The sequence below is a fragment of the Alligator sinensis genome, unplaced genomic scaffold, assembly GCF_000455745.1.
Source record: "Alligator sinensis unplaced genomic scaffold, ASM45574v1 scaffold330_1, whole genome shotgun sequence".
Classification (NCBI taxonomy): domain Eukaryota; kingdom Metazoa; phylum Chordata; order Crocodylia; family Alligatoridae; genus Alligator; species Alligator sinensis.
The window spans coordinates 516,965-530,167 of NW_005842178.1; the positions used below are offsets into that span (position 1 = coordinate 516,965).

Consider the following 13,203-nt stretch of genomic DNA (forward strand, 5'->3'; position numbering starts at 1 on the left):
GTGACACTGGAGTCTGCTGGAGCGCAGTAATTACCACACTCCTGCAGACTCTATTAATCAAGCCTGCTTCGATACACTGTAATTACTACATAATTGCAGTGCATTGGAGCAGCCTCACTGTACATGTATAGGCACCCAATCACATGATTTCTTCCCCAGTTCATTACTGATTATCTGCTGCTCACAACAGAGATTCATAATTCATTCATAAGCCCAGCACCAATGTAGATAGTTTTCTCATTCTTTAGTTCTGGATTTTGCTGCTAATGAAGGCAGGAGTTCCCAGCAGTTCCAGTCTTACACAGCAGAGCATCTCATCTAGGGTCCTCTCCTTTTTATTTAGCTAAATTGTACATCTGCTTCTCCCAGATTCAGTTTTACTATGTGCTAAATGCCAGACTATTTGGGAGCTAAATTTAGGCCAAGCTGCCTAAGGGCAAAAGCAAAATGTCTACCTTTGTATTTCTGGACACCAGAGGTTACATCAGAATCAACTTTCCTTCTTCCCACCTCTGGCTTATTTAAGATCACCGCATTATCAGTTAAGTCTCTTTACCCAGGGCTTGAGGCTGATCTGGGAGCTACAATGTAATTGCCAGCTTTTTTATTTTTGACATGACTGACACTTCAATATCACTCTTTGAAATTGGATGCTGCCTGGCTAAATGGAACTATGCTGGTTAATTGGCGCCTAATTAAGAAACTGATAGAGCTGGATAAACTTCAGAATTCCACCCATGAATTCAAATTCAATTTATGTGAAAGCTTGCAAGTCATCCAGCTCAACCCTTGGGTTCATACCAAAACCTTTAGCCTCACTGAGACAGCCAAGAAGCTACACAGCAATACTACACAAGAATTTCAGCACTGGCAACAAGCTACAAGGGCTTGTTATAAATTACAAACACATAATGGCCATTCACCAGACTAAAATACTGCTTTTAAAAGCAGGATTTCCATAGTATGCAGTTTTTATCCTGTTCAAAGTGAAGCATCATTTCAATTTATATTTCAGCTTGTGTAGAAATACTAGTAAAGTTGTCACGCAGCTGGTTCAAGCCAATGTCTGTGACACACAGGCATGCTTGCTCTCTCACTCTGGGATGGAGGTTGCACATCAGCACAGATGCAGAAATAATTACAGCTTTTCAAACCCTATAATTTTTTAGGGTAACTGCTGGCAATTACTACACATGGCTTTTACTGCAGCATTTTCAGCTTGGTCTTTGTGAAGCTTACTAATTAGTCTTCATAGCTCCTATTCTTCAACATGCTAATAACCACTGATAGATCAGCATCAAAGGACTGGGATTCCCTGACAACAATGTCATTTTCTGAATGACTTCAGAGTCAATTAGGCTGTTACAGTTTTAAAGCATAACTTTAAAAATAAAAGCAGGGACTTCATTTCCCAGTCCTCCCCCCAAAGCTATGCAAAAATTTGCATGAGTGTTTTCTAGGGTTTCTACCATTTGTTTGATGTGAATTCATACTTTCCTGGAATACTGGCAGCCTACTCTTGCAGTCCAGACAGCTGAGATAATCCTGGCTATTAATAAGGCCCCCTCCCCTTTTGCATCCTATTAGCCTCACTAAAGACGAGCAACTGCAGCAGCTGACACACGTTACATGCTAAATCTGCCTGGAGTCAAGGAGCAGGAGATGCAAAGGCAAGGAATTGAGACACGCCTGGGAAATGTGAAAGGTTAAAAGATGACTGACTGGGTGGAGAAGGAGAGATCCATTTTTTGCCTTCTCACTCACCTGACCAAGCTTGAGCTGCAATATCTAGTTGGAATTATTCATCCGAGATTTTCTTCCCCAAATACATTGGTCAAATTCTCTGTTCCCTCAGTTAAATGTGCAGAGGCTTCTGTACTTTGACGCACACAGCCATCATCTATTCAGGAATGACCAAATGCCTGCCAAGCTAACATGGAGACTTTAAAATGCACTGGATGAGCTGAATAGTAGTGCTCAGTAGTTTGGGACTACCACCTTGCTCTACACTTCCACTGCTGAAAAACCAGGTGCAAGTGGTTATTCCTTCTGACAGATGTCAGGGTTCAGTAATTCGCTCTTTTTCCACAACTCATGCTATGCAATTTAAAAGCACCGTACAATTAGGTCAGATTTGTCTGTACTGGCATCCCACGGAAATCGCTGGAGTTATACCGGATTAACATTAGTATATTAAAGCCATCACGAATTACAGCATCACACTACCAGAGTTTTCCTGAAGTTTCAAAAGGTTAGATTTTTTTCCAAATACAAGGGACGTGCTGTACTAATTCTAGTTCCAAAGACAGCTCTATTTATGGACTAGTGTTATTTATATTCCACAATAAATAGAAAATGATTTAGCAGCAAATTTATCTTGGCTAATTCTCCAGAGAGAACGAAAAACGCTACTTTTCAGGACTAATGATGGGACTTAGAGGTCCGTACAATCCCCACTGCTGCTAGAGTTCACTGGTCTGCTCCCAGCCTCTCTTGAGATTGGACTAATTTGTTCTGTAGCATGACCTCAAATTTGCAATCAGAAGAGAAGCTGGTGTGCCAGGCAGCACACATGACTAGCATACAGATGGGGGGTTACTCTGGGCCATGTTATCTCATAAGAACAAGCTCTAAGTTCATACGTACAGATTGCACTTTGCTTCTCAAACCCATAGTTTTGCCAGATTCTCGGTCGATCTCTTCTTGCAGGGCTTGCCGTCTCAACTAGAAGATGGAAAAATATTGCAGTTATTTACTGTCTATAAAGAAAGTGTATTTTTGTGTGATTTTTTTATAACTAAATTCACAATATAAGGATGAAGGGTAAAGAAGGCAATCAGAAAACCAATCTGTATTGTTAGGTGCAGCACAAGTGCATTTTCCTTTTGCACATAGTTTCAGAAGGTAAATCCACATTAGCTTCAGATATTACCATTTCTTACAAGTAAGCATCACACACAGCAAATATTTTGCAGTTATCAATCAATATTAATCCTTCTGACTGCAGGTAACAGCTGGGCTGATAGGGGCCAGACAACCAAACATTCAATCTTGATATGCTACTTCAAACCCTTTTTTTTTTTACCTGTCACTTGAGATTTATGTGCTGGCCTTGGCCTGCAGAAGGTACGGTGTTTTCCATGTGCTAAGTAATTCTCTATTCTGTGCAGCACTGGCACAGACTGCCATTTAATTTTTTATTAATATTGTTTCTTACTTACACAGAGTGTGTGTGATCATGCTCTTTATTAGATACAAAGATACCTCCCTGACAGGAAGATATTAGGCCTTACACAAAACTGCAGAGTTTATATAACTGAGACAATACCTTGTCTATATTTATTTCATCACAGTTTCCTTTTTTTTCCCCCACAACTGCTACATCATTCTCAGATTCCTGTAAAACAAGAGGGGAAAAAAACCCTATGTCAAGATGATTAAAGGTGTAATCTTGTTATAACAAAGATCATTTTAGCCAAAAAAATTTCCAAGTCCAGGCCACTGGCAATTAGCCACGCAGTGCCCTGTGCTATTTAGGACAACAGCCATTTCTATGAAAAATGTCATTACACCAAAACTTTTTCCAGCCCCTGCCTATACAGGTTGAATCTTGTTACGCTGAAATATCAGTATGGTAACATTAGCCAGGCATTTCCTTGAAGTTTATTGTAATGTTATATTGGACAAAGAAATATCTACAGAAATCCGTAACACCGACATTTCGGTATGAGTCAGTTATGAAGCCCCCGTTAGGCGACCACTGATTTATCAAACACTTTTTTCTTGCTTTATAGGCAAAATCTCTTCACAGTAAAATTTTTAGTACAAAACAGAGCACCGTCATAAAGGTGGCTGTGATGAGATTCTGCCTGGATCTATTCACGTTATGTGGAATTTACTTAGCACCAAAAATAAATGCGAGAGCAGGCTCAGATGAGATGGACTAAAACCCAGTAAAGTGTTAGGTAAGAAGAAACCATCAACTTCTAAACTGAAAATGACAGCTGATCCTGTGCAGCTTCCTGGAGAAGTTTTCTCCAGGAAAGAGATCTGCTAACGCTTTGCGTAACAGAAACACAATTTTAATAAAAGTCTCTGGACAACTGAAACCCTTTCTTCACAAGAGACTTGTAAACCTCAGGGGAACATATTATAATCTCCTGTGCACATGCTGGTGATGTAGCGACACTTCAAATTACAGTTCTGTAATAATCAGAACCTGGCCACATTCCGCACTGTGTAAAGAAAAGGCTGAGCTGACTGGCATCGAATCTGTGACAAATGTCAAGACATGGAACATACAGAGAAGCCAGCTCACAGAGGTCCCTCTGTTATCAGGTTTGTTGTTGTGCATAATGGTTAATCAAGAATAGGACCTTGTTGTGCCAGGTACTGCTCCCAGAGCAGTATGATCCCTGTCCCAAAGACATTATGGTCTAAATGGAAGGCACAAACAGTGCGAGGAAGGGGGTACCAACATAAGCAAAGAGAACTGGGTGGCAGCAAATGGTATATTGTTTTCACATTCTTGTTTTGAGCGAGTTATGTTAGGAGGGTGTCACTACTAGGACTCTTTTTGCCAGAGCCCTCCAAGGATTGACACTGCAACTTGTCCAATGTGCCCCTAGGCACATATGACCGTACAAGCAGTTCCTTAGATGTTACAGCAGCGACCTTTGGGGGTGCTGGCCTCCGATCCTCTGCTGGGTGTGTGGGATGTCTGTTTCTGGAATCCCCGTTGTTCGAATAAGAATTCCAAGGTTGCTCCTCTCTCCCCAGGTAGGCAACACAAAACACACACTATGTCTTTGTCCGTCCACTACTTTTATAATTTTTTAATCCCAAACTGTCCAAACCCCTGGCTCTGTGCCAAGCATCCCTTATTTGGTGCACCAATCCCCTGGCACCATGCCAGCCACATTCCCTATAAGGAAACTCTTGCTCACCTACTGCCCAATCACAGCACTTGCGTCTCCCAGAGCCACTGTTCAATGTTGTTTAGTTCCGGGAAGGCCCGGACTATGGCTAAAAAGCCTTACCATAACTCAGTTTGCCGGCTACAGAAGGGATCAGCCATATGGGGTGAAGGGAAGGAGTAAGAGCCAGAAGAGTGAAGCCAAAAAGAAAATGGCAGGAGGGAGGGGTGGAAGGGTGAGGCTGGAGCGAACATCCAGTTCTGTCTGTCCAGGGCAGAGAACGCCAGGCTCAACCATACACAGGTCCATGCCTCTGCAACTACTCCAACTGGCTGCTCCTCCACAGCTTTCTGTCCAGAGCCTGCAGGAGCAGGTGGGATGCAGCTAAGGAAGGGAGCCTCCCATGCACAATTCTGCATGCAAAAAGTTGGCCTGGATCACAGGTACCCTCCACACCTTAGTCAGCAGTCCCTGCTTTAGTGGCTTTTGCACCTTCTGGTTCTTCTCTGCCGTTTCTCCCAATCAGTAACAAGGACAGGATTAACAGACAGCCAGTGTAATTGGATACGTAATGAAGAGCCTGGGCTAGTGGAAAATTAACTGAGCCACAAGCTTTTGACAAGCCTGGAGAAGGTGGCCAGAGGAAAGATCTATTGAGAAAGCTACCACAATAATCCAAGCGTGAAATAAGCAAGGAATGCCAGGACAAGGAGATTTGTAGCATACTTACAGGAGCAAGGGCCGCTATTACTTATGCTTGTGGTTTGTTTTTAAGGCGAGACACAGATAATTCATTTCCAAATCTCCCTTTCATGCACAGACACATAAGGACATCTACCCCACAAATGAGGAGGAGATGCTCTTCACTACAGGAAGAGCCCACGCTCTTAAAAAAAGAGAATTTGCTTCTAAATGGCCTACTACCGTCTCTTCAGATTTCTTTAAGACAAGAAAACAAGCAGGGATGACAGGAAAGGACCAAATTCTGCTAACAGCTGCCAAGGACTTTATAGCTTGGAGGGTGGGTGGCAGGCAAGAAAGGAGGAAGGGTGTACACTCATGCCAGGTAATTCCCAAGGAGCTGACCCCCTCCAGGTTACCAAACAGTTGGCAGAACCAGGCTGTCCTTTGTGCTGCGCTGAACCCATAGAAGGTGCATGCAACAGCCCTTTGCAGGAACCAGCCACCAGCAAATAAACAGCTTAGCAGCAAATGATAGGTGGGCTGGGGCATAGACTGCATTTGCTCTGTTTAGTCCAGTGTTACTAGTTATGATTGGACTACATAAGGGTAATGAAGTCTCATTAACAAAGGCACCAGAGACTTTCTGTTGTGAAACAGTGTTGTTTAGTGAGAATGAACAAGATACTTAGTGTGGGGCTTATGCATGTGGAAGCATGCACACAAAGAATGACCATCATTAAGAAGAAAGGCCTTCAATGATCATTACCACTATTGTTTCCTATTGTAACCACCCTGTCCTGCTCCTACAGACACCACCAGCAAAGTTTGTTCAATTCAGCAGGGACAGGACTGGGCCCTTGGACACCACCACAAGGTAACCACTATCATTTTGCTCTCTCTTCACACACGTTTCAGATTGCCAGCCAAATCAATGCCCAAGCAGGCCTATGTCAGTATGCTAAAAGCTCGGTAGTCAGACCCTCAAAGGAAGGCAATACTAGGGACAGTTCAACTCACTGTTAGAAATGTGATTTCAGAGGTTCTAATTCAGCCTTTATATGGGGACCACAACAAAGGAGCTGGAACCTCTCCATCCTGTTAGGATCCCTACCTCCAAACAGGTGTTCGTACTGCTGACCCATAAAATACCCAGTCAGAGCTACATCAATAAGATTAGTTTCCACTTAAGCCAAATTCATTCAGGGATAATTATATCCAGGGGAACAAATGCAAGTCTTAGCTACTAGCTGGAATCACTGCATATTGTCTAAAAAAATAAAACAAAAAAAAACCCCCTTGGCCAGCATGCTTGCTCCACAAGCAGACCAGTGAATTTTCTGAGAGATGCAGCAGTGTGTGACATGCATTGGAGATGAGAAACTGGTCCAGAATTGTGACGCAGTGAAACAGGAGACCAGTGCTATCAGCAGCATATTACAGCAGTGTTAGCAGACCTAACAATAGCCAGATTTCTAAATCTTGAGAGGAATTTCATTGGGGAAGGTTTCGCTATTAATTTAAAGAGGGATGGACATGAATAGAAAAGACAAAACACGTATCTCTCTCCCTATCTCCTGCTGTGTTTTCCAACTAAATAGTTCAGCACCATCATGCAGTTGCATTTATCACTATAAAGCTTATCTTGCCTTTGTATGCATGTGAGCATGCAAATAATGTCTAACAGTCTCAACAGAGGAATATCAATTTAATTAGAAAATTTATCCCAGCAATAAAACCATCTTGTCCTTCTAAAGGTCAAAAAGAAAAGCCTAATAAAGTTGTCTACGTCCCCAAGTCTCCAGTTACCCAATGATAAAGTGCTTATATACATACAAACATACACCCTTCCCGAAAAAGGCTATTTCTGGACTTTCATGCAAGTAAAATAATCCACTTGTACACTGAAATGTAGACTTGAAGTATTGGATCTTAGAAGGCAGTGTGGGTTTCTACAGAATCCAAATCAAGGTACAGGGAGACATACCAAAGCAAAGTACAGTAATAAGTTTCCGAGCACATACTTAAGTCTCCAAGTGCGTTAAATATAAATGGTATCCCAGACTGAACAACTTTGGGAGCCCATCATGACCAAACATATGGCCAATCTTAACAAAAAGTCAGAGGAAGTACAGCAGCTCTCCCTGTAACTGCTGGAGCAAGCTGCCAGCTAGAAAACACTGCTCCAGAGCCAGCCACAGTTGAGGAAGAAGGCTAATTTTACAGTGTTATGTTGCATGAATCGGTGGTTAGTGCAGAAACTAAGGCTGTAAATTCTATTCTCTGCTCTACCACTGACTTATAGCGTGGCTCCAGGTACGTGCTATCTTATCTGGACCTAGCTTTTTCCCTGCTGTAACACCAATGGAATATTAATTACTTCTGGGAGCAGCTGAGACCAAATGTATGTAAAGCTCTTGTAGAGTCTAAGAAGCTCCATGTAAGTATAAAGTATTTGTAGAAATCCTGCCATCTAGAAATTGATTTTTAAATGTGCTGAGCACCTGCAGCTCCCATCAACACTGAGTTGTATGTTCTTCATGCCCATGGCAATCAAGCAGGTCTCTGGCAAGTAAAAGCTAGATTTTGAAAGGTATTTAGGCATGCAAGATGCAGATAAGGAGCCCACTGGGATTTGCACAAGTGCCTGGAAATCAGTGGAAGTTATACCTGTAGGCACTTTTGAAAATCTTAGTAAAGCACGATATCTTTAGGTGCTTATATATATTGAGATATTTGGACTTACGACCATAAAAGGAGAAAGGAGAGAAAATAATAAATGATCATAATAGCATACTGTCACTATTTTTAAGCAGTACTACATATTTTGAAAGCCTTCACAGAGGAAAAAAAATACTGCTTTTTGTGGACTGTTTTTTTAAGGCATGTCAAAAATATTTCTAGTTACCCCTGCCCTTACCATAAGGAAACAGGATGTGCATTTCCCCAAATATATGCCACATACAGCAAGCTCATTTAGAATGAACAGTTAGGGCATCACGGGTTGTAGTGTGTTAAGAGTGCACAATGAGATTTTTTTAAGTCAGCCAAAGCGGATTTTACTTCTAGTTACCCTGGACAAGTTGGACTCCTGGAACTAAAGTTTACCCATCTCTTAAAATACCCAATTTTTCATTTTGCCTTTTAGGGATTGTTTTGATTTAGGATTTAGCACGTTTCCTTACAGATCCTAACATTTGATCAGCTGAGGTTTGTAGGTGAACATTTTAGACCTTGTCTATACTTGGGATTTTCCTCAAATGATACATTCACAGTGGGCATTTTTCCCCCTTAAAGTTTTCCCTTTGCTGCTATAGGTAAGATATTTCCACCACTGGTGGCAACAGTGGGAGAAACTTAAGGGGAAAAAAAAGTAAGTTAAGACAAGGTGCTAGTGGACACTACCATGTTAGCATCTTATGTATTCTAAATGGTCTGTTTGGATGGCCTGGTGGTAAAGACACTGGCTGGCATGGTAGTCTACACTACTATTGCCATTATTAGTGACAAGGCAGAGATATGAGAAAATGTATATATATTTTTAGTGAGGCAAGGCTTTCTTTGTGGTATCTTTTTTGGGACCAACTGTATAGTTGGGAGAGAAATCTGACAAGTTTTCAGGTCTACAACAACCTTGTTTGTGTTGTATGGTGGGTGGACTCCCCTCCCTGCCCCTCGGCACATGGCCTTCTTCCCAGGTATGGGTGATGGCTCAAGGTTGCTCAACTCCTCTCTGTTATCTATTATCATCAGGGATCCAGGTTTTCCATTTCCTACAGAAAAAAACGCAGATTTTCCCTTTCAACTGAAAAAAACCACAGATTTCTCATTCTAACAGAGAAATGTGGATTTTGCACTTTCACAAAGAGCTTTCTACAGGTGGGCAGAGTTCCAGCCTGCAAGGGGCTGGGGGGAGTGGGAGGAGGGTGCTCATGCAGGAGGTACCCTGTGCATGTGTATGCAGATGGCCACCAGCCAGCCTGGAGAGCAGCTCCCACAGGTAAGTCTGGTGGGGGCACTGAAGCCCCCGTAGGGAGGGAGGCAGGGCTGGGACTGTTGTCCAGCTGGGCAGTGTGTAGAGCTTTGGACCTGGAGCTGCAATTCACAGGTGCAGGGCCCTGGCAGGGAGTGTGATGGGGCTGTGGGCAGCTCATCTGGGGGAGTGCAAGCAGGTGTGGCTGGCTCCCTGCCACTGCGCACACTCCTGGGTGGGGCAGGAGGGGCACATGCCCCCCAGATCTGTGTGTGGGGTAGGCTGCAACTCTGTATAAGGTACCGAAGTAGGTGCTCCTGCCCTGCTGCCTTCCCCCTGGGGCTTCCACGACCCAGAAGGTGGGACCCAACATGGCAGGGCAGAGCAGGGCTGGGAGGGGAAGCTCCTTGCTGCTGTGAACCCCATGCCACCCTGATGAGGTACCTGTCTAGCAGCAGTAGGGTGGCAGGGCAGTTGTGCTGCTCAGTGCTGCCCGGAGGGGAGTGGGCAGCCTGCATTTCTACCTCTCCTTCCCAAGGGTTCCACTCCAGCCAAGCAGCGTGTGGGGGAAGGGGAGCCAGGCTCTGCGCTCTGCTTCCTGCTCAGGACATAGCAGCCACTGCCACTGCCCATGGGTGGCAGCTGGGGCTCAGGTGCTGCTGCGAGAGGCAGGGGGCTGTGGAAGTGGGTCCCTGGCTCTGTAGTCCTGGCATCTGGAAGGTTCCTCTGGCAGGGTTGAAAGGGACAGGGGGCTGCAGGTGGGGGGTGAGGGTCATCAGCAGGGCCGGGGGGCTGTGGCTTGGGAGTGAGGGGTCTGGACCTGCATCCTCGTGAGCAAAGAGGGCAGGGGAAGCTCTGATTTTCCATTATAAAAAAACCCAAAATCCAATACAAAAATGTATAGGTATTTAGAATTGATTTTATTACAGTGACAGAGGCTTCCAAATTGTAAATATTGATACACACACACACACACGTGTGTGTGTGTGTGTGTGTGTGTGTGTGTATATATATATATATATATATATATATATAGTGGTGTCTCATTTTAATCATGGATTTTAGGTTTTTTATCGGAGAGTGTGTGTATGTATGTGTGCATGTTTGTTTATCAGAGAATTTGTGATTTTTAAACAGAGAAAACCAGGATCCCTGGTTATCACTGCCACCACCACTTAGCTCAACCACAACCTGGACCATCCTGGCTACAACACTCCAGCTTTACTAAGGTTTTAGATACAGGCTTCCTCTTTGTGCTAACTCCTGCCAGTTCCACAGGTAGTTTGTGTTTTACATTTTTGTTACTGAAGCACTGACTGCAGTAAAAGGCACAAAACAACAAAAGAAAACAAACTGAAACCCCACCGAAACTTCCCTCAGGACTGCTGCGAGTGAAACTATTAAACTCAGCTCCTGAAAACTGTTCCCATGGTTTTTACCCACATCCCTACCATAGCCCCATTTATTTTCCTGTAGCCCTGCCCAGACACAAAGGTCCACGCACACAGAGCAGCTTGTAAAATAGGAGATCTGGTGATTTGGCTTTAATATGTAGAAGAAACACTTGGAGCTTACCACTGCCTCACTATCAGTTTTTTCTTCCTTCATTTTGATCTTTGTCTTCTTTTTCATGCTTGGCTCTTCAGCTGAAGTCTCTGGTCCCTGTTTCTTTCTCTTCTTGGGTTTCTTCCCCTCATAGGGCATATTATTAGTTTCACATGATCCTCCATCAGTGCTGCCCATTGCTGCACCTTCCACTGCCTTCGTTTTGGTTTTCTTCTTTTTATTACTTTTAACTGGTGTGGCTTTTCCACCCATGGATGCATCCTTTTCAACATCTGAAGGAGTTACACACTTAGCTACTTCCTGCTCCTCCTTATGAATCTTCTTTTTCTTTTTCTTGATTATTGCACTCTTGCCTCCAGATTTCTCCTTGCGTTTTTTTCCAGTGAGTACTTTATCTTGGAACTTGTCTTTTTGGTGTCTTGATAGGTATTTATTGGGGGTGCTAGAAGTGTGGTCCTGATTATCCTCACCTGCTGGCAAAGAAATGGTTTTGCTCTTCTTGGTGACGTCTCTGTCACTTTCAGAGTTCTGGACAATATTCTCTCTCTCCGTTACAGGTGTACTTTCCTGGGAACTGATGTCTTGCTTATTTTTCAAGTCACCCACTGGGATGTTGTGATTAGAAGTCCCATGATTATTGTCCACATTACCTTTCAATTTTAGTAGAGAGGTGTGTTTATCTTTCTTTTTCTTCTTTTTTTTCTTCCGTCTATTACTACCGGATTCATCATTCTGGACAATCTCTTTTCTGTGTTTTTTACGAGTGATTTTTTCCTGAGAATTGTTTATATAATTTTTTTGCAGTTTTTTACTAGAAATGTGACATTCACTGCTTTCATTATATTTCAGAGTTAAGGAGAAAGTATCTTTGCCTTTTTTCTTTTTCTTCATTTTGGTTACCTTTCTGTCCCCTTCAGACTTCCGGGTGATAGTCTTTCTGGGTTCTTTACCAGTGAATACATTTTCCTGATTATCTGCTGTGTAGTTTTTCAGTCCTGGGCTGCAGTTCTGACCGCTCTCCAGTGGTAAGAAGTAAAGACCTTTGTCTTTCCTTTTCTTCTTTTTGAGAAATTTAGTTTTTCCTTCTGTTTTTGTTAGTGGTTGGGAATCTGGATGGCTTTCTACATTCACAGAGTTTTCAAAACATGCTTTTTTCTTAGACTTGGAGCCAACTTTCTTTTTCTTAGAATTTACCCAGTCTGAATCCTTCTTTTTTGCCAAACGTTTCTTTTCCCTCACCTTAGGTTTCGCTTGTGATTCACACTGGATGCCCTCTTCAATTTTGATGTCAGTTTGACTCCCAGTGGTTTTCATGGGTTTTGTTTTTTTCTTATGTGCAGTTTCTTTGTCATCACTCCTTCCCTCTTTCTTTACTATCATTCTGAAAAAACAAACGAATGCACAGCTCAAACATTATACCACAGACCCCTTTGTTTAGCACTTCACTGTCTTTTCAAATGTTAATTCTAAGCGTAGCACTTGAATCTGGAGGAAAGAGAACAGTGGCCTTATTTGCAGACACGCACAGCATCCAGCATCCACAGTTCCCTTTGCCTGCATCCAGAAAACCAGCACGTAGCTTTGAAGATCAGAACATAAAAGGTGTTTTGTACAGAAGAGAGACCCATCGGGGATTGCTCTAGACGAGAGCTCTGCCTGCGCTGGAAGCAAGTGACAGCTACTGCTGAAGTTTGTCATAGCTGATGTGGCTTTTCTGGGCCCTTGAATAAGGATCCTTTTCGGAGAGCTCTGCTGGCAACGTTGTTAGAAGCAACCAGTAATGGACAGGCGATGCCTGCATGGGCACCCTGTTATCCAGGGCTCAAAGGTGCGCCCGGGGCATCGGGGATGAGTCCCACCACAGATGGGCTCAATTACACCCAACCACAAGTTAAGAACAGAGAAAAGGAGGGACTGGAGGCATCTGCAGGAGATGCCTGGAGCAAGCAAGTTGGGAGAGGAGTGAGCCTCGTGTTTGCTGCTTGTTACCACAAATACAGCCCCCGGGCAAGGTGTTTGTTGCAGCAGGCTGGGCCCGCCCTTTCCCCGCTCCCCCCCTTCCTCTGC

At 43.4% G+C, this 13,203-nt stretch overlaps 2 protein-coding genes across 7 annotated transcripts in view; one reads left to right on the forward strand and one right to left on the reverse strand.

Moving 5' to 3' along the window:
- The window catches only part of KNOP1 (lysine rich nucleolar protein 1), a 40,818-nt gene extending 27,718 nt beyond the window's left edge, over nt 1-13,100 (reverse strand). For 5 of the 6 annotated variants that reach the window (XR_003094641.1, XR_003094642.1, XR_001358217.2 and 2 more), the window contains exons 1-3: nt 11,146-13,098; nt 3,329-3,397; nt 2,647-2,724 (exon numbers count right to left, since the gene is read on the reverse strand). Coding sequence is in view for 1 of the 6 variants with exons in the window: in XM_006026092.3 (XP_006026154.1) it covers nt 2,647-2,724; nt 3,329-3,397; nt 11,146-12,516 (1,518 nt within the window). In the remaining 5 variants the exon portion in view is untranslated. Of the gene's footprint in view, nt 1-2,646; nt 2,725-3,328; nt 3,398-11,145 lie in introns of all 6 variants that reach the window. The other variant, XR_003094644.1, reaches the window with a different exon arrangement.
- IQCK (IQ motif containing K) overlaps nt 12,985-13,203 on the forward strand; it is a 98,662-nt gene continuing 98,443 nt past the window's right edge. The window contains exon 1 of the mRNA XM_025206995.1: nt 12,985-13,086. Coding sequence (XP_025062780.1) covers nt 12,985-13,086 — 102 coding nt within the window. The remainder of the gene's footprint in view (nt 13,087-13,203) is intronic.